The sequence below is a fragment of the Macaca mulatta genome, chromosome 13, assembly GCF_049350105.2.
Source record: "Macaca mulatta isolate MMU2019108-1 chromosome 13, T2T-MMU8v2.0, whole genome shotgun sequence".
In the NCBI taxonomy this organism is placed as follows: Eukaryota; Metazoa; Chordata; class Mammalia; order Primates; family Cercopithecidae; genus Macaca; species Macaca mulatta.
The window spans coordinates 98,273,347-98,294,873 of record NC_133418.1 but is presented as its reverse complement, the minus strand read 5'-3'; the positions used below and the strand labels follow the sequence as shown (position 1 = coordinate 98,294,873).

The following is a 21,527-nucleotide window of genomic DNA, read 5'->3' as shown; positions in this document are numbered from 1 at the left end:
AAAAGTCTGTGTCCCCTTGGCTGGAGAGAAGGGGAGGCTGAATTCAGTGGCTTCTTTAGATCCCTAAGGACCTGGAGCCTGTGAGAACAATGGGAGGAGTGGGAGGCCCAGAGGCCAGGTCCTGTGAGGGCTCCCTCTCCCTTTGTGCAGACGTCCCCCTTCCCTGGGTCTGTCCACCCTGTAACCTATCGGGATGGTGGGCAGAGGTGTGCCCAGAGGCCACCGTGGGAGAGAGGCTGGGTATTGGAGTGTGTGTGTGGCGGGGTGGGGGGTAGTGCGCACACACATGTGAATGTTGGGGGTGGGGACCCCATGTCTGCAGGCTGGCTCCGAGGGAGAGAAGGTCCCAGCAGCTGCCTCCAGGCTGAAGTCCCTGTTGCCTGGAGTCCCTCTCTCCCTGGGCACTATGCCAGCCTACACCATCTGAGCTCCTGAGCCCTAGGGAGGGTGCTGAGCCTAAGAAAAGCCTCCTTTCACATCTCCTGGCATCTGCTTCCAAATTCTCTGCCAGCCCAGAGCTGTCTGGGCCATGACCAGAAACGAGAGTGAGGAGCAGAAAATGGAGATGGGGCCACACACGCCCCAAACTCCCCCCACCACACCCAACCCATTCATCAAGACTAGCTTCGTGGATCTGCTAGTTTTCCACTGTGGGCACTGGGCAAGCAGGCCAGTAAGACAGGGGCCATCTCCACGCAAAACCTAATACCCTGGCAGACAGTGGTAAGGGCAGCAGATGCCGTTCTCCAGGGAGACAGCGGAAGGAGGCAGCCCTGGGCCTTTCACTGGAGACCAGAAGAGATGCGGGAGGGAAGTCAGGGCAGCAGCGACTCCAGTGACTCTGCAGCAGCAGAAGTGCTCAGAGGGGAAGCATGGGACAGATGGGACCAGAAATGGTGAGGGAATCCGGAGAGGGCAGGCAAGTGGCGGGATCAGGTGGTGGATGGAGAGTCCACTTGCTGGCCAGGAAACCCCCAGACTCTATTGTGTGGACTCAGGGAACTAAGGAAGGTTTCTGAGTGGTGAATGGCAACACAGAGCTGGTCTTAGAAACACATATGTGGGCCGGACACGGTGGTTCATGCCTGTAATCCCAGCACTTTGGGAAGCCAAGGCGAGCGGATCCCTTGAGGTCAGGAGTTCAAGACCTGCCTGGCCAACATGGTGAAACCCATCTCTACTAAAAAATAAAAAATACAAAAAATTAGCTGGGTGTGTAATCCCAACTGCTTGGGAGGCTGAGGCAGGAGAATTGCTTGAACCCAGAAGGCAGAGGTTGCAGTGAGCTGGAGGTTGCAGTGAGCCAAGATCGTACCACCAGCCTGGGCAAGAATCCGTCTCAAAAAAAAAAAAAAAAAAAAAAAGGGCAGGGTGCTGTGACTCACACTTGTAATCCCAGCACTTTGGGAGGCCAAGGTGGGTGGATCACTTGAGGTCAGGAGTTCGCGACCGGCCTGGCCCACATGGTGATACCCTGTCTCTACTAAAAATACAAAAATTAGCCGGGCGTGGTAGTGGGCGCCTGTAATCCCAGCTGCTCTGGAGGCTGAGGCAGGAGAATCGCTTGAATCCAAGAGGCAGAGGTTGCAGTGAGCCGAGATCGTGCCATTGCACTCCAGCCTGGGCAACAGTGCAAAAACTGTCTCAAAGAAAGAAAAAGAAAAAGAAAGAGAAAGAAACGTGCATTTGTTAATAACAGCTCCTACTTTGTGAGACCCTCCACATGCCAAGCTTGTACTGGACATGTTATTTTACATGCTGTCTTCTAACCCCAAGCTCACCCAGCCGCCTAGCTAGAGATGGGCTCAGAGAGGCAATGTAGGTGGAGGGGAAGCCGCAGGCCTGGAATCAAGAGGCTGAGGTCCCAGGTCCAGCTCAGGAGCGGCAACTACGGGTGACACGCCCAATCTTCCCAGGCTTTGGTGTCCCAAACAGTTGAATGGACACCACCCTTCCCAGTGAGCCACAGGGATTCAACAGAAATGGCCCTGCACTGCTCGCTATGCTGGGCACCCCTGGGACGAAGTGCCTGGGGACTGGGGCCCTCTGTCTGGAGTGGCTGGGGCATAGGGAGGGCACAGTGCCCCTTTGGACCACAGCAAGTATAGGGGACTTCTGAAAGGAAACAGTGCCACACAGCCAATGTCAAAGGCCAGCAGGCAGAAGCCCCGGCCTCTCCCTCCCGTCCCTCAGCTGCATTGTTCCTGTCTCTGCCTTGCTCTGCCACTCTCGGACTTCTCTTCCCCTGTAACTGACCTGCATGTGGCTTTGGCTCACCCTGGTCCCTGCTACGACTCACCTCTTTCTAACCCTGCAGCTCAGCCCCTCACAGCTGACCCAGCCCCTCAGCCCCGCATCACAATTCCTGGAAGAGAGAATGTGAATTGCTAAGCCCAGCCAAGTCCTCTCAGCCCAGGTGTCCAATCCTGGTCCAATCTGCTCTGGTGCCAGGGTGACACGGTACAAAGGGGCTGCCTAGGTACACCCTTGACTAGGGTTGTTGTAGGACAGACAATTCCAAAGAGGTAGAAGCGGGCAGGCCCTGCAACTATGCCCGCCACAGACAGCCTGGAGCCCTGACCCCTGCACTCCAGCATCCCCCTCTCACCTCCTGCTCTGTCTGGCTCAGGGCCACACTGACGCATCCCTAGGACAGAAAGGTCTGGCTACCCAACCTCAGGGTGCATCTGCCTGGCAGAAAGCAGGGTGGGGCTGGCTCAGGAGAGAGGGGCTTTGGCTAGGAAGCCCTCTTCCATCCTCACATAGTTTGAGCACCTGCTGTATGCAGGGCACCAAGACTGCAAGGCCAGATTCTGCCTTGAGCGGAGTACAGCGGTCTTGGGATGTTGGCCTGTAGGACATACTTGCTATGTGCTTTGACAGAGGGAGTGGTCCTGGGGACATCTAAGGGAGTCAGACAAGGTTGAATCCTACCTTTGCCAATTTTTATCTGTGTGACCTTGGGCCAACAGTGCCTAACCTTCCTGAACCTTAGTTTCCCCATCAAAAAGGAGCAAATCATAGCCACCTTCAGGTCATGGGGAACATTAGGGATAGCAAATGTGAGGGGCATCCAGGTTCCCTGCCACCATTGCCACTGTTCGCAGAGGCTCCCATAGCACAGGCTCCACTCCGGCGCATGAATGCCTCACTTTCTCGCCCTTACTTTCTACACTCCATCCTCTGCATTCCCACCTGCAGCCCAGACTCAGCTGCACACAGGGGAGGCCAGCAGGAGAGCACCCCCCCAGGGGTCCAGGCCTGAGCCCTGACCACCTCCCAAAAGGCTGTTCCGGTGCCCAGCACCCCTCCGTGTGAGCCAGCCCTCATCCCCCGTGCTGTGTAGGCAGACTCGACTAAAAGGAGCTTTGCTCATAGAGGCACCGCTGTGCATAAGGAGATGGGTAAATAGGCCAGCCAGTGCCTGCCAAGAGAGGCCCACCGAGTGGCAGAGATGGATGTCACGTGGGGAGAGCAGAGGAGGCTCCTGGGGCCACAGCAGGAAGGAGGCTTCCTGGGGGAAGGCAAGGTGCAGGGGGAGGAACAGCAGCTAGCACTGCATCAACGTAGGAGAGGTGCTGAGTGTTGAGAAAGGAAGGGAGGTCTCTGCACTGCACTAACTCTATGAATCTGACACTGTTCTAAAATTTAAAAGTTGGTTTTAAAAAATAGTAAGTGGCAAACAAACCAGAAAAGAAAGAAAGAAGGAGGAAAAGAGAGAGTGTAGCCTCAGACATTGACCATGTTCCAATCTGTAGTGATAAGCAGTGCCAAGCAGCTCCGCACACCAGCCAGGTGTTCACACCAACCCTGAACAATGTTTCCAGGTGTCCAGGGTCATCTTCCGAGGCTGCGAGAAGTGGAAAATGCCATGCTTCCAGCCACAGGAACACTGGCAAGATGCCTGGGCCTTCTGGCTCCCTTTCCAGGTTCCTGGGTCCCGCCTTCACTGAAGGGGCCCCTCCTTCACCGAAGGGGCCCCTCTGGCATAGACGTAGTATATCCTGGGGCAAATCGTTGCTCAGAGCCATTTCTCACCTGTCTGCTGGCAATTGTTTTAGAACAGTTTCAGATTTCTAGAGTTAGTGCAAAGACCTCCCTGCCTTTCTTAACAAGTCTCTGTTCCCAGAGGGCAAGATCCAGCTGGCCTGTCTCTGCATCCTCTCCCGCACTTAGCCTAGTGCCTGGCACAGAGTAGTAGGTGCTTAAGAAATGTTTGCTCAATTAATTAATTAAGACAAGCTAAGAGGGAATAAAGTCATTTTCGCCTTGCTGATTTTCCAGATGATATTCTTGAGACGAGCCAAGTGCTGCAGCCTCCCTGGGGACCCTGCTTCCCGCTCAGCCTCCCCAGGTGCCACAGCTGCCTCTGCCAGAGGCGGGGTGTCTTCTTCCAGGGCTGGCCATGAGCCCCCAACAACCTGTGGCCAGCCTCAGCCTGCAGCCTCCTGCCATTTGGCTCAGGCCAGTGGATGGGTGCTCTGTGGAGACCCAGTGCACTCTCAGGCCCAACTGCTGTGGGGAGGGGTTGGGCAGGAAGGAACAGGAAGCAGAGATGGAGAGAGCACCCGCCTGCCTGCCGTCCCCAGGCCATCACTTTCCAGAACAACCTTAAGAGAAGGGATGTAGGCAGGATGCAGTGGCTCCGGTCTGTAATCCCAGCACTTTAGGAGTCGAGGCGGGTGGATCACTTGAGGCTGAGGCAGGTGGATCACAGGAGTTGGAGACAAGCCTGGCCAACATGGCGAAACCCTGCCTCTACTAAAAATACAAAAACCAGCCAGGAGTGGTGGCACACACCTGTAATTCCAGCTACTCAGGAGGATAAGGCAGGAGAACCGCCTGAACCCAGGAGGCAGAGGTTGCAGTGAGCCGAGATCATGCCACTGCACTCCAGCCTGGGTGACAAGAGTGAGACTCCCTCTCAAAAAAAAAAAAAAAAAAAAGGAGGGATGCATCAAGGTCCCCTAAGATGGGCCATGGACCCTGATCCCTGGGCCCTAGCCCAGAGGCCCTGAAGGCCACATACCTGTGTGGCCTTGTCCAAATTACCAGCCACTCACTCAGCCCAGTCTCCTTAGCTGAAAAGCCAGGGCACTTACCTTCCAGAATTCAGCATCCATTCAACTAACATTAGTTAGACTGGACAAGGTGACAGGCCTGAACTTGTCCCCTGGCTCAGACATTCACTAACTGTGTGGGCTTGAATGAGTCATGGAAACTTTCTGTGTCTCAGTTTTCTTATCTGCAAAGTGGACATAACACTCATCTAAAATTTTTGTGGAAACTAAATAATGAGCAGAAAGCACTTAGTACAGTGTACAGTGTCTGGAATACAAGTGCTTAATAAATGTGAGTTTTATTATTACTACTGCTGCTGTTGTTGTTACCACCACCATTAGCTGCTGTGCGCCAGGCACTGAGCCACTAAGAAGTACAAGGCAGTACCCCTGCCCTCCACAGCCTCTGCGTCCAGACTTACAGGACAAAATGAGACCCAAAATAAAAAGCAGCAGCAGCTAAATAAATGAAAGAAAGCAAAGGTTCAAGACCCCAGGATCCTGGTCTCCAGCATGAGATGAGTGGCAGGGAGCAGGGGAGAAGCTGGGTACCAACATGATTCCCAAATGCTCTGGCTTATCTCGGCATGGGAGACTCAGGCAGGGACACATAGCCATCTCCTCCCTGACTCCACGTGCCCCTGAGAGCCGGGAGGGTGTATGGGGCCGGGTCAGGGATTTTCCACCTAGCTCTGTCTGCCCCTCCGCTTCAGCTGGGGAATGTTACAATCAGAGCTGGGCTGGCCAGGCCGGCCCCAGGTCCCTCACCCTCTCCACAGCATCTGATCAGTGCCCACCAGGACTGTCAGTCTGACACACACCCAAATGCCCAGTGTCATTGCTTTGGGCAGCTGACATTCCCAGTGGCCTTTGTTTGACTGAAACTACTGCAGTCTCCACTGTTTGTGGGGGAGAGAACGTGGCCCTCTGAAAGCCCACAGTCCTAGAATGCTGAAGGGCCTCATGAACGTCTTCTAATTTCTTCAAGTCCCAGAGGAAGCGCTCAAGGCCTAGAGAGGGGCAGCATCTTGCCTAGGATCACGCAGCGGCACAACTGAACCACACACCCCAGGTCTTCTGACTTCCATCTTGGTGTGAAGAGTCCCGGGGCAGCCAAGTGCAGCAGAAAAAAACTGCCTTTGAATTTCAAGTTTGATTCTAGCACTTACGGCCTGAGATAAAACACTGTCTCTCTGAGCCTCACGTTCCCCATCTGTAAAATAGGAATAATAGCACCTCCTCTAAAGGATAGCAATGCAAGCGCAAATAGTAGAATGTATAGAGATTGCTTTGTAAATGATAAGGTCCTGCACAAATGAAATACAAGGGATTATTATTCTAGAACTCGGAGCACAGCACATATTAAGAACTCAAAAACACTTGCTGGTTGGAGTAGAGGAATGTTTGAAGGATGATGAGTAATGAACAAAGGGCCCCTGGAGCACTGATTTGTTTAGGTGAGTGAGATCAGGGAAAGATTCAGAGAGGGGGTGACTTTTGAAATGGGCTTTGATGGAGGAGTAGAAGCCCAACAGGCAGAACAAAGAGCACGAGCAGTGTCCAGAAATGTGGAAAGGGGCCCTCCCAAGAGGTGCTGACACCATGTCCACAGCCAGGTTTAGGCACCAGACCCTGCTCAAAATGTGCCCCTCTCCTCGGGGCCTCTGCATGGTACATGGAATAGGAGGAACTAGAAATTTATTCAATGCTAAAATACAACTTTTCAGGGAAGAAGAGACATTAGGGATCTTCTAATCTAACTTCTCTTTTGAAGGTAGGAAAATTAAGATAAGAAAACTGACTCAGATATAAGTCTCAGGGAGCTGACGTGGCTTAATACAGCCTGCAGTAGGCTTAGCAAACTAGGGCCTATGGACTGAATCTGGCCCACCACCTGTTGCTGTCAATAAAGTTTTATTGGAACGCTACATTTGCCATGCCCATCGTCACATAGTATCCATGGCTGCTTTCTTGGTTCTATGGCAGAGTGGAGTAGTTGCAAGAGACCATAGACTCATAAAGCCTAAAGTATTTACTATCTGGCCCTTTACAGGAAACAGTTTGCTGACCCCTGTCATACAGCAAGGTAATAGCAGAACTAGGATGGTAGCCAGGCCTCCTGACTCCTAGTGCTTTGTAATTCCTGGGCACCATCACCCTCTGGGCCCCGCCCTGCCCCCATAACACTGCCCACAGGGTGAGATTTCAGGTAGCCAGACTCTGGGCCCACACCTAGGTTGGCCTCTGCTGCTCCTCAGACCCAACAGGGCTTCCAGTTGGGAGCAGCTCATTCCCTTTTGGGGATTGTGGCAAGGAGATGCCAACACACCCCTGTTTCTCCTCAATGGGCTCAACAGGAAAGGCCGGGCGTGTAAACGTGTAAGACTCGGGCCAGCCAGATGCCAGCGTCATGGACAGGGCCTTGAAAAAAGCATGTGGGGGGAGAACTGGCACCTCAGCCATCTGCGAAGAGGGCCAAGTCCACTTTAAATTGTGCTGTGGAATTCCTTTCTCAATGCCAGGCTGTTCCTGGTGGATTCATTTAATTAAAACCCCACCAGATCAAATCTGTTAGAAGCTCTGAGCTCACAGATGCCCTGTCCAGCTGGTCATGAGGATGCAGACAGGCCACAGGCCCGGGCCATGGCACCTGGCTTGGTGGCTGGCTTAGAACAGGCCCCACCAGCCCCAGGTCAGGGCCCTGCCCAGGACCCCAGGATAACTGGCTGGTGGTGTGGCATTGCCCCCTTTAGGCCTCACTCTCTGCTTATCCTCTCTGTCTCCATTCTGTTCAAACCTCAGGCTCATCTCTGATGCCTCCCTCTCCCTCAGTCATTCATTCAAGAGAAATTGATGAAGCGGCAGCTCTGTGCCAAGCCCCCTGCCAGGTGTGGGGGATCGAGTAGCAAACAAAAGAGACGAGAACCCCTGTCCTCGTGGGGCTTACAGTTTCACCCATGAATGCAGGGCATCCCACACACTGCGCATCCACTCTCTTCCCCTCGCCCCTTCCTCTCCTCTCTTTTCTCTGCCCCTTGGCCCTACCTCCTCCGCTCATTCCGAACTCTTGGATCCTCCGCTTCCCTCTAGCTCAGGCCTGAGCACTTGACAACTAGACCATGCAGAGGCCCCCAGTGGATCCTCCTGCTGCCGTCTCCCACAGCCATGCCCCTGCCCAGGGATGCCAGGCATTCAGCTTAATATCTCTCTGAGCACAGCCCTCCCCTGCTCAGGAGCCATCCATGGCTCCTCATTGCCTTAAAATGAAGACTTCATTCCTGAACCTACCCTTGAAAGCTTCTCAAATTTTGGCCCCTTCCCACCTTGACAGTCTTCACTTTTCAACCGTACTTCCTGCTCCAAGAACGCCAGAAGAACTTGTGCTGTTTTTAGGTTTATAATATTCATCGTTTTCTACTTACAAAAGTAATGGTTTTTTTGTAGTGTAGAATTTATAAGAGGAAAATTAAAATTAATCATGAGCCCATTATTCAGAGATAAGCTATGTGAGCTTTAGAATACTTCCTTACAGCTGTATATGTGTGTGTACACATACAAAATGTATATGTGTATATACATTTTTTTTTGAAACAGGGTCTCCCTCTGTCACCCAGGCTGGAGTGTAGTGGTGTCATAATGGCTCACGACAGCCTCAACCTCCCAGGCTCAAGTGATCCTCCCACCTCAGACTCTCGAGTAGCTGGGACCACAAGCACACACCACCATGCCTAGCTAATTTTTTGTTTTTTCTAGAGATGGGTCTCACTGTGTTGCCCAGGTTGGTCTCGGATTCCTGGATTCAAGTGATCCTCCCACCACAGCCTCCCCAAGTGCTGGGTTTACAGGCATGAACGAGTGTGCCCAGCCACATTTTTCATATTTTCATATTAGTGTGGGATCCCACAATACAGAAAGCGTTGTCTCCTACCCTTTTAATTTAACATGATGTGGTAGTTTTCTATGTGATCAAGAGACTTCTCAAGAACTGCACTGTAATGTTCGCACAATATTCTATCACATAAATATACCTTAATATGTTTAACCAAACCCTATTGGTGGATATTTGGACTGTTTACAATTTTTCACAATGAAAATGCTGCTATAAACACGCTTGTTCATAAATCTTTGTTCTGATCTCTGGTTATTTTCCGAGCAGAGATTCCTAGAAGTGGCAACACAGGGCCACCGGGTAGACACATTTCTAAGCTTCTTGATGCGTATCATGCAGCTGCCTTTCTGAGAGAGTCCGCTGGCCCCCACCCCATTGCCATGTGTGAGCACACCCACCAGTCCCATGCAGGTCTATTTTCTCTGACCTTAGCACATCACGTGTCATCCTAACATTGTATCCTTGCCTCAGTAGCTCCCCTCATCGGAACCCTGCCTTTCCTATCCGCGCTTCAGAGCTCAGAGCAAATGTCACCTCCTCCATGAAGCCCTCCCTGACACCCCAACCAAAGTCTCTATCTCCAGCCCTCCTTCAGCCTGTCTTAAATCCCTCCTAAAACATTTCCCACCTTTGCTATGCATTTTAATAATTTGTGTAATAATAACCTCTGCTTTATACAGGGCACTGAAGTTTTCAAAGTGCTTCCGCTGAGAGGTTTCATTTGATTCAATCCCAAATGGAAAGTGTTTTGAGGTCAGGGACCTCATCAATAGATCGTCTAGGTCTATTTCTGCTGGCTACATCACCAATTCAAGTCCAGCACAACCTCAAGCTAGCCCTTGTGTAACAGAAGTGTTTAGCCGGCCTTTGTTTTTCCTTGGCCTATCAGAACAGACTTCAGGATGCTCCCTTCTGCAGCATGGGGCAGTAAAAGACGACATGAGGGCCCTGGATTCCAGTCCTAGCTGTGTCACTGAGTTTCTGTGACCTTGAACAAGTCTCTGCTCCTCTCTCAGCCTCAGTTTACCCATTTATAAAACGAGTTGGGGGAAGGGCGCTGTGGCTCATGCCTGTAATCCCAACACTTTGGGAGGCCGAGGTGGGTGGATCATTTGAGATCAGGAGTTCAAGACCAGCCTGGTCAATATGGTGCAAACTTGTCTCTACCAAAGATACAAAAATTAGCTGGGCATGGTGGTACACGCCTGTAGTCCCAGCTACTCGGGAGGCTGAGACAGAAGAATCACTTGAACCCAGGAGGTGGAGGTTGCAGTGAGCTGAGATTGTGCCACTGTGTTCCAGCCTGGGCAACAGAGCGAGATTCTGTCTCAAAAACAAAACAAAACACAACAAAAAAGAGTGGGTTGAACTACGTTGTCACAGCAGTACTGATAGCTCCTACGGTCCCTATCCCCAGGCACCCAGAGCAGCCCTGGGGTGCCTCTGAGGGCCTCTGCACAAAGCCGGCCTCTGGGATGGGCCAGAAGGAGCTGGCCAGGGAGGCAGGCCTGGCTCTAAGCCAGGCTGTGTCTGCAAACACTGACCTTGGCTGCCGCAGGGATTTTCCATGACACCAGCACCCTCCCTCTGAGCTCCCTGCATCACACATGGGCCTGAGGAGGGTGGGGGATGGGGGCTTTGGGGGTTTGTCCTACATCGAAGGCCCCCAAATCAGTACTAGGGCCACCTGTGGATGGGAGACCGCTCAAGGCAAGAGAGGAGAGAGCAGTGGGCCCAAGAGTGGGGAGTCCAGGAGGAAGCATGGGGCAGGGAGAGAAGCTGCTGGGGGTAGTAGGGGGGAAGAGCTGGGACAGGAGATGGGACGATGGGAAGAGAGGCCTCGGGAAGGGGCAGAGCAGAGGAAGCAGATAGCAGATAGGTGCTGTGCTTCAGAACTGTCCTTCCCAGGAGCTCTGGCCTGAAGAGGGACAAACTCCAGACCCCGTTCTGTACACTGGTCCCACCCCTACCCCAGCTCCATGAGACCCGGTGGTTCCCAGGCCCAGCTAGGGGCTTGCCCAGACCCAGTGCAGGGGGATCCCTTCTGAACCTTGAAGCTGACCTCATTCTGAAGGGGCCAGAGGCCACGGTGAAGGCAGGAGCTATGGGTCACCCGAGGCCCCCCTGCCAAGGGCCACCTCTCGTCCCCGTCCTGGGTGTCTAAGGGGTGGTTTCTCGTCACCATCTCAGACCTCAGAGTCCTCCAGAACCGGAGCCTCTGGGTTCTGCAGCCCTCCCACCCCAGACCTGTGCTGGACACTGAGGGGACAAGCCAGTCCTGCAGGGCTCCTCTGTAGACATGAGTGCCCAAATACAGAGTGGTGGCCTGAGAGGGGCAGAGGGAGGAGAGGCCCCTCCAGTGCCCAGAGAAGGTTCCCAGAAGGTTCTCGGGAAAGGCAGTGTCTGAGCTGCATCTCACAGGAGGAGGGAGAGCACCTGCGCCCTCCTCCTGTCTACACCAAGCTGCAGCCCCTCCCTCCTCTCCTCCCCCAGGACCTGGGCACAGAAGCTGGGCTCCTTCCACCTCATCTCCTTTAATATGCCAGTTAGGCTCCCTCAGAGCCTGCAGTCCCACTTCCTGGCTCCACACTGCTGCCATCCCCACTCTGAGGGGTGGCTCCCTGTCTGTGCCTCAGGCCCCTGAGCTGGTTCCTCCTGGGCCCTCCCCTAGGTGCTCTCTGAGCCCAGCTGCCCTCTGCCATCCAGCAGGGGAGCCCAGCCTTCCTCTGAGGGCCCTCCCTGTGTCTTGCAGCCCCCAGAGCTGCCTCTGTCTCCCCTAAGCCCACACTCCTCTCTGGCTGCCGCAACAGGCCCAAGCCACACTGAGGTCACCCATGCACCCATGCACTTCGGCATCAGCCCAGAGTTCACGGCCTTTGGGCGCCTCAGGCCACAGGTCCCTCATCCATCTTCCCTCAGGACAAACATTAGCCCAGCCATTGCCTATTTACATTAGATAACTAGGTCAGCCTGGAGACAGGCACAGCCGGCATTGCCAAGGGCTGTGCTTTTTAATCTACAGAAGGGCTGGGCCACCCAGAGAAGAAGATCAAAGAATCATAACGTCAGAGACCTGGGAGAAGGACCTTAGAGGTTCTTGATGCTGCACGGGAGCGTTTCCCAAACTGTGCTCCCAGGAACTCTTGCTCGGTACTGTGCACTATGAGAAAAGTGCTCCACGGTCAAGGAAGTGGGAAGACAGGCACCTTTTCCCAGCCTTGATCGACCCTGCACATGAACACATACATAGCCCTGAGAAAGCCTAGGCTCAAATCAAATGATGGTGAATCCTGTTAAATTCAGCATTTCCCCAATTTAATTGAACCAAGCAACTCTTTTCTCATCCAACAGTTGTTAACATTCCATGGAACTGGTATTTCAGAAAAATGACTTGAGTAAACACTGATCATAGAATGTTGGCACGGAAAAGAACTTTAAAGATCATTAAATCTTGGTGCTCCCCAAAATATTCATATTAATAATTCATATTTATTGATCTTAATATCCTAAGCATGTTAAGTCTATGAACTCAATCAAGTCCCCACACCAAGTCTATGAAGTGGGTACTTCATTATTCCCATTTTACAGATGGAAAACTGAGGCACAGTGGATGAAGCAGTATAGCTAAGGATAAAGTTGTTTGGTTTCAGAGCCTGTGATCTTCTCTACTCCACTAAACCTCAGAGATCTTCTCTCTGTGTTCAGTATTTCAAACATACAACAATAACTGAACTCCGTCTCAAGAGTCAATTATCTCAGGCTAATCAGACGTTCTGACTGACAGATGTGTTCTTAATTAATTTTGATGGGGAAAGAAATTAAGTATGGCTCTAACAATGATTTATTAAATGCCTGCTCTGCAGAGTATCCACACTGCACTGATCACCACATCGAACTCCATAAATAAAATCTTCCAAAATTTTGACTCTATGAATGGGTGAGTGAACAGAGAAAATAATAAAAGGCAGTGGGAAAAGGTAGGAACCTCATCTCTTGCCCTGTCTTCCATGTCACAGATGAGGAAACCTGAGGCCCGGAAGGAACTTGCCAAGACACAAAGCTGTCTTTGATCAGGGTCAGGTCAGACCCCAGATCGCCTGCCTCCCAGCCCCATGCTCTTTCCTCTGCCCAAGGCTGTGGCCAGCTAGGCCAAGGGTAGGAGGTCAGGCAAGCAGGCTAGCAGGCATAGGAGACCAGTGAGGAACAAGCAGCCAAGCCCAGTCCAGCCAAGGCCATGAACAAGGGCTCAGAGTGGCTAGTTGTGCTTTGAATAGAAGGAAATAAGCTACAGGGAGAGAAAGACCAGTAAAAGGGAGGACCAGACCCAATCCCACTCCCACACCACCATCCCCACCCTACATCTCCCTGGAAGACAGCTTCAGACAGTTTCTGACCTCCTTGGTGATTCTGGAAGGAAAAGAGAAACTGAGATGGCCCAGGGTTTGCCTCCGATCTCTCGGTTTTCCTGCTGCCCTAAAATATTTAGACTAATAATAAATTTTTATATCCAGTCACCTGGCTTCCTTAAGTGGATTCTGTGCCTCCAGCCAGGTTCCCAGGCCATCTCTTAGCTGAGTTGCTCCCAAGTAGGAGCTGCTGGGCCATGATCGAATGAATAGGCACAACTCTGGTCATACCTGAGCTGGAAGGCAGTGGACAGAGCATTGGTTTTAGAACCAAGTATCCTGGGGTTATAGTCCTGATGCTGGCATTCACAAGCTGTGTGACCTTGAACAGACTGCTTTCCTCTCTGGGCCTCCACTTCCTCATCTGTACGACATAAAGACTGAACCAAATGATGGCTAAGGGTATTTCTGGCTCTGAGAACCTTAAAACCTATGTTGGATTCAGGGAAAGGAGGCTGGGAGAGGAGGCAGTATGGACGGTCTTGGTCGTTTTCTGAGAGACAGTGGCTAGAGTCTCCTGGTCAGAACATGTGCTCTGGCTGATCAGCCCAGCAGGTACTGCGAGAGAGGGTCCTCAGAGAGCGAGCCCCAGAGAGAAGTGCCACAGAAGGACAGAGGCAGCCCCTCACCCAGAGACTCAAAGGGCTGGACAGAGAAGAGAAGATAGAGAACACCTTTTGCCCCCTGCCTCATAAAGCCAAGCCCGATGTGGGCAAGGACCAGGCAGTCAGCGGGCCTACTGGCAGGCAGACGGGTCTTGCCAAACTCCCACTTACTTCCCAGAAGCTCCAGGGCCCCTTGGGAGTGGCTCCACCCAGCTGGCACCCCTCCAAGTTGGGCGCCCACGTCAGCAGGTCCTCACACTCCCTTGCCCTTTCACCCAGTGACAATAGGACAGGCGATGGGGAGGGGGGCACCCTGAGCTGGGTACTTGGAGAAGCGTCTGTCTGCGTGAACATGGCCCTCCTGTTACCACCCCTGCTGCATCCGGCTCAGAGCAATGCCTGAGGCTGATGCCCAAGTGAAATGCTCTCCTCCCAAGGCCTCCCGGCCTGGTCGCCCTTCCTGGGTGATGCATTGGCTCCCATGTACCGGAATGAATGCTGAGTCAGAAAGGCCCAGTGGCCTTGGCCAACACCCAAGGCCTCTCTGGACTTCATGACCCCAACTGTAATATGGAGATAGTCATAATAGTGACCTTGTAAGAAGTTTTTGAGGATTAAGTTAAAAATACATCTGAAGGGTAAGAACTTATTATTCTTAAGCCTCAGCCTGCAGTAGGAAGTGAGATTGAGCCCTGGGGGCATCTGACCCCAAAGAGGAGGCACATCTAGGCCAGGGCTGCCTGGCCAGGGCAGTGGCTGTGGTGGGGCGTGAGGTGCTGCCTGGGATAAGAGCCTCTGATTAAGCCTGGATGTGTCATTTGCTTTGAAAGTCACTAAGTTCAACAGGACAAAGGGCAGAGGAAGGTCACTTGCGGCTGAAGCTGGGTCCTGAGGAGCTGGGTCCTTGCAGGCTGGGGTAGGAGAGGCAGAGGAGGGCCACGAGGCAGTGTGGGAAGCAGTGTGGAGAGGAGGGGCCAGCTTGGCTGGGTGTGGGATGAGGACGGGTCTCTGGGGTGGCTGCAGGGTATAGCAAAAGAAGGGCAAGGAAGGAATGTATAGCTCCCTGAAGCTGGGGGTTTTGTGAGCATAGTCACAGTGGGCAGTGAGGCTGCCAGGCAGGCGGGCACTGGCTTTTACTAAGAGACGGTGGGCCCAGGGAAGTCACAGCCTATGACAAACACAGGACAAGGGAGCAGTGGTGGCAGAGAGGGAGTGAGGGTCCCTGATGGTGGTACGTGTCTGCCTGACCCCACAGAGATGGCCCTGCCCCCAGGCCCATGCGCTCAGGTCACCCTTCGCCTGTGAGATCCCACAACTGCCACTTCCATCTTGCAAGCCACAGGTTCCAAAGAGCTCTAACGCCTAGTCTCTCCTGTGCTCCTGCAGATGACTCTGGCGGGCAGCGAGGGTGGGGGGTGATAGCTCTAGCTCAATCCTCCAGAGTGCAGGAAAGGCAAGTGAGCCCAGAGAGGGGTAGGGATTTGCCCAAGGCCACACAGCTATCACATGGCCAAGCTGGGGCTATGTTCACGCTCCCTACTCCCTGTTGAGCCCCATCCATGGTGCCATGCCCTCCCCTCTTCACAAAGTAGTGCCGGCCTGGGGGACAGGGAAGGACAGGATGAGAAGCAGCTCTGGCTCGGGGCCTGCCCAGTTGTCGAGGTGAGTTGTGGTCTGGCTGCCATGGCCGAGCTGGCGGGCACAATCTGTTCTCACCCTGCTGGAGCACAGACGTCCCACACACAGTGGCTCTACAGCTCAGCTGTCTGGGTCCCTGGCAAACAGTGACATAGTTACTGGCCCGACACTGTGGAGGGGGGCAGGGGAGCTGGTTCTAAGGGCAGCCCCAAGCAGCTGTCCCCAGAGTTCCCTGAGCTTTAAGATCCAAAAGGCCCTGGGTTGACAGAGGTGCCAGTCTTACTGGAACTGAGCGGCCCTCGAGCCTGGCTGGTCTCTTGGAAACATGAGAGTAATCTGGCACTTCACTCATTGTTAATCACAGGGAGCCACTATTGAGTACTTGATAATGCACCAGGCTCTGAGCTAAATGCATTACACACAATATCTTACATATTCCTCCCCAAAGTCCTGCGAGGCAAGTGTATTATTAACCCCATTTTATAGATGTGGAAACTAAGGCTCAGAGAAATCACACACACAGAGAGAGAGAGAGAGAGAGAGAGAGAGAGAGAGAGAGAGAGAGAGTGCAAGTCCAGGACAGAGTCACACAGTATCCTGCCCTACAATTTAGTTATCAAACATATTCTGGGCCTCCATAGGTATGGCTGGCAACGTGGAGGTGGAAGCTAGAGAGGAATGTGACAAGGTCCATCAGTGCTACCCCTTACCCCCAAAGCTAGTGTTTAGCTCTATGTCATTGGGGATCCTGGAGGACAGGGGGTGGTGGTAATATTGGCCCTGGAATTACAAGCTGAACATTTTCAGTGCCACTCAAATAAGGCAGAGATCACTTTTAGCTGTGAGGAATCCAGGAGGACTGCATGGAAGAATATTTGGTTAAGATTTGATAAGACTTAGAAGGGAAGAAAATGCCAGCATCATGTTATTATCATAATTCTATTAATAAAAGTAGTAAATATCTCAACAACGGAAGAAGCAGGCCAGCACCAGTAAATACACTTTACAAATGAAGAAACATGCTCAGAGAGGGGGAGTAATTTGCCCAGGGTCACACAGCCACTAGGGCCCTGTCACTAGGGATGAGTTCCCATCCAGGTTCATTTTCCCTCCAGGTAGCCAGAAGAATTCTCGACTTAGGCCTTTGAATGGCTGGTGCAGAGGGAACCTTTGCCTCTGCCCTGATCCTGGCTCAGGGTGTGCCGGGGTGGGGGCGGGGTACAGAGAGGTTATCTGGCTGATGATAGTAACACACCTGGAAGGACCCCCAGGGCTCCTGCTTTGCCAAGGGTCACACCACTTCCCCATAAGGACAGACCCTACATCAGGCCAAGCACAGAGGATGACCCCAGGGCCTCCAACTGAAGGCTGATGAGGACCCCGGAACACTCATTCATCCAGCTGTTGCGGGGAGAGGCAGGCAGCCTCCTTTCTCCTCCGGCACAGTGGGCCAGCTGCCCCAGGGAGACTGAAGGGCCCTTGTTGCCAACCAACCCCACATAAGCTTTGGCAGGCAGCAAGGAATTCACCAAGAAGCCAGCCCTGCCTCAGTCTCCCTTCCTGTACACTGGATCACAGGATGTCAGAACCCATTCAGGGCAACCACTTCACCTTGTAGTCAAGGAAACTGAGGCATGGAGAGGACAAGGAGCACGCCCGCAGCCCAGGACACTGAGCTAGAATCCAGCTCTCCCAGATGACCTGTGCCCTCACACTCTCCCTGTGCCTCTGGAGGAGTTCTCAGCAGCACTCAGGCCACCCCTTCTCTAGGCATACAAAACAGTCCAGTCATTGAGGTCAAACGGACTCGAGTTCAAACACGGTTGCTCTGCTCTCAAGCCGTGTGACCTTGGAAGTCAGCCCTCCCTATTTCTTCCTTCCTACATACTTTCCTGCAGGTGTCACAGAGTACAATAGAAAGCATGAGCAAGGGCCTAGCACAGTGCGTGGAGACAAGGAGCCTCTGTCACTGTAGGCCCAGACCCCCAAGGTGGGGAAAGTGGAGGGGCGAGGGGGTAGGGAGAAGAGGGTTTCTGGAAGGGCAGCCCCATAGCGTGTGCTTTCTCTCCTCTCTCCCGCTTTCCCCCAGGCTACGGGCACGCAGCGCCCAGCACGGATGGCGGCAAAGTGTTCTGCATGTTCTACGCGCTGCTGGGCATCCCGCTCACGCTCGTCATGTTCCAGAGCCTGGGCGAGCGCATCAACACCTTGGTGAGGTACCTGCTGCACCGCGCCAAGAAGGGGCTGGGCATGCGGCGCGCCGACGTGTCCATGGCCAACATGGTGCTCATCGGCTTCTTCTCATGCATCAGCACGCTGTGCATCGGCGCTGCCGCCTTCTCCCACTACGAGCACTGGACCTTCTTCCAGGCCTACTACTACTGCTTCATCACGCTCACCACCATCGGCTTTGGCGACTACGTGGCGCTGCAGAAGGACCAGGCCCTGCAGACGCAGCCGCAGTACGTGGCCTTCAGCTTCGTCTACATCCTTACAGGCCTCACGGTCATCGGCGCCTTCCTCAACCTCGTGGTGCTGCGCTTCATGACCATGAACGCCGAGGACGAGAAGCGCGACGCCGAGCACCGCGCGCTGCTCACACGCAACGGGCAGGCGGGCTGCGGCGGAGGCGGTGGCAGCGCGCACACCACGGACACCGCCTCGTCCACCGCGGCAGCGGGCGGCGGCGGCTTCCGCAACGTCTACGCGGAGGTGCTGCACTTCCAGTCCATGTGCTCGTGCCTGTGGTACAAGAGCCGCGAGAAGCTGCAGTACTCCATCCCCATGATCATCCCGCGGGACCTCTCCACGTCCGACACGTGCGTGGAGCAGAGCCACTCGTCGCCGGGAGCGGGCGGCCGCTACAGCGACACGCCCTCGCGACGCTGCCTGTGCAGCGGGGCGCCACGCTCCGCCATCAGCTCGGTGTCCACGGGCCTGCACAGCCTGTCCACCTTCCGCGGCCTCATGAAGCGCAGGAGCTCCGTGTGACTGCCCCGAGGGGCCTGGAGCACCTGGGGGCGCGGGCGGGGGACCCCTGCTGGGAGGCTAGGAGACTGCCCCTGCCGCCTTCTGCCCAGTGGGACACCCCACAACATCCCTCACCACTCTCCCCCAGCACCCCCATCTCCGACTGTGCCTGCTTGCACCAGCCGGCAGGAGGCCGGGCTCTGAGGTCCCCTGGGGCCCCCATCGGAGCCCTGCAAATTCCGAGAAATGTGAAACTTGGTGGGGTCAGGGAGGGAAGGCAGAAACTGGGAGCCTCCCTTCCCTTTGAAAATCTAAGAAGCTCCCAGTCCTCAGAGACCCTGCTGGTACCCAGACCCCCACCTCCGGAGGGGACTTCATGTTCCGTGTACGTTTGCATCTCTATTTATACCTCTGTCCTGCTAGGTCTCCCACCTTCCCTTGGTTCCAAAAGCCAGGGTGTCTTTGTCCAAGTCACCCCCACTCAGTCCTACTCCCCTTCCCCATCCCCATCCCCAGCTGTGTCTCCCAACCTCCCTTCGTGTTGTTTTGCATGGCTTTGCAGTTATGGAGAAAGTGGAAACCCAGCAGTCCCTACAGCTGGTCCCCAGAAAGCAGGACAGAAAGAAGGAGGGACAGGCAGGCAGCAGGAGGGGCCAGCCAGGAGGCAGGAGGCAGTGGCCTGCCAGTCTGCAGAATGGTCACACTGGAGGTTCAAACTAACTGGCCTCTAGCCACATTCTCATAGCAGGTAGGACTTCAGCCTTCCAGACACTGCCTTTAGAATCTGGAACAGAAAACTTCAGACTCACCATCCCCAGCTACTGCTGACAATTCCCAACTCTTAAATTTGTCGAGTGATTTTTAGCCTGTGAAAACTCTATGCTGGCCACTGATTCCTTTGAGTCTCACAACAGCCTACTTAGGTCACCAGGGCAGGAGTTCTCACCCCCATTTTACAGATGAGAACACTGAGGCCTGGACAGGTGAAGTGACCAGAGAGCAAAAGGCAAAGGGGTGGGGGATGGGTGCAGTGGCTCACACCTGTATTCCCAACACTTTTGGACGCTGAGGTGGGAGGATTGCTTGAGCCCAGGAATTCGAGACCAGCCTAGGCAACACAGTGAGACCCCATCTCTAGAAAAAATAAAAAATTAACCAGGTGTGGTGGCACGTGCCTGGGAGTCCCAGCTACTTGGGAGGCTGAGGTGGGAGGATTGCTTGAACCTGGGAAGTCGAGGCTGTAGTGAGCCCTGATTACACCACTGTACTCCAGCCTGGGTGACAGGGCAAGACTCTGTCTCAAAAAAAAAAAAAAAAAAAAGGCAAAGGGAGACAAGAGCCCAGCCTACTTGTTCCTAGCTGAAGTGTTATTTTCTTCCAGCTTGGCCTGCTCTTGAAAGCAAAGCTCCTGCAGTGTACATCCTGGCATTGTGTGGCTACCTGGGTTTTAAACCAGAATCAGAAGTCCCGGGTCAGAGGGCACTGCTGAGGCTCAGCCTCTTCTCTTCTTGGTCAGGAGGCAGCAGCTCTGAATGGGCTCCTGAGGCAGCATAGGGGCCTTTGTCACCAGGGTGCATACTTACAAACAGTGCAGTTCTTGGGACCGAGGTAAGCAGGGCTTACCTGCCATGGCAGAAAGGCCAGGATCTGGGGCTCTAGGAGTTTGGGAATTGGGCAGAGTGCCCAAGAAAGCTGGCAGGCGTATCCTATGGGACATCATCCCTGGCACCATTGTCATTGTTGGTGCCTGTGTCCCAAGTAACTAGTGAGAAGCTGAGGCTGCAGCAAGAAACACCGTTCCCAGGTGGCAAGGTATGGACCAGAGATGCCCTCGGCCCACCACATCTGCAACCCAGAAGCCCAGATGGAATGCAGCTGACGAAGGTGATGCTCGAGGCTCACGTTTGGGGCCCCACAGCTGGAGCCGGTATAGTGACTGGGACAACATCAAGGGGTGGATGAGGGACCTGTCCTCCCGCAACACTGCCTTCCCATGCTGTTCCCCTGCCAGCTCCTTAACACTGCTGACCAATACGGCATTCAGGGAAGTTGGAGGACAGCACCCACAGGGTGGCCAGCCTCAGGCCCCCACCTGCATCCTCTAGTCTCTGGGGACCCCTAGGGGGAAGAAGTCTACCCTGCTTGTGAGTCCCGTCTCAGTGTGGAGAAAATGGCTGCCCACGTGCCAGGAAAGCAGGGCCCAGGACCTGGAGGTGCCCACTGTGTTTATGTTGGGGATGGGGGGGCAGTGCTGGCTGCCTCTGTCCTGTGTGTGACCCTGCCCTCGAAGGGTCCTGTCCTGTCAGTCCCGAGGGAGCCACAACCAAAGCTGCGGAGAGAAGGTGGGGAAGGGTGCAGAATGGCCGTGGGGCACAGCATGGCGGACTGTTCAGTCTCTGCTGGGTCTTTCCTAGGGACCTGGAAGGCCAGTGTTGCTTCCCCCTCACTCCCTTTCACTGCAGGCAGCCTCTCTGCTTCCCCAATGCCTTATGCCTGGGCACACTGCCACAGAATATGCAATATGTGTGGGTGACCATGTCCTCACGCCCACACCCCCACCCCGGGCAGCCCCTGGACTCCAAAGGCCGTGGCTGCCACAGCCTCCCCTCAGCTCTTCCTGCCTATCTGTCTTCACACTGAGAATGGCGCCCAATAAATGCTATCCACGGAGACCAGGCTCAGGCTCCAGCTGCCTCTGTCATCGTATGCCCTTGCTGCTACCAGGGAGGAGCCATCTCCCACCCCCTCCCCTGCCGGGGTCTTCAAACATACCTAGCTGCCGGGCTCAGTGCCTCACACCTGTAATCACAGCAGTAGGCAGGCAGATCACCTGAGGTCAGGAGTTCAAGACCAGCCTGGGCAACATGGTAAAATCCCGTCTCTACGAAAAATACAAAAATTAGCTGAGCATGGTGGCACGTGTCTGTAGTCCCCGCTACTCGGCTACTCAGGAGGCTGA

The 21,527-nt window shown here is 54.1% G+C and overlaps 1 protein-coding gene across 1 annotated transcript in view; it reads left to right on the top strand.

Annotated features, from left to right (window-relative positions):
• The window catches only part of KCNK3 (potassium two pore domain channel subfamily K member 3), a 41,503-nt gene extending 20,258 nt beyond the window's left edge, over positions 1–21,245 (top strand). Inside the window, exon 2 of the mRNA XM_015111929.3 lies at positions 17,688–21,245. Coding sequence (XP_014967415.1) covers positions 17,688–18,589 — 902 coding nt within the window. The 3' untranslated portion in view covers positions 18,590–21,245. The remainder of the gene's footprint in view (positions 1–17,687) is intronic.
• The last annotated feature ends 282 nt before the right edge of the window (positions 21,246–21,527 follow it).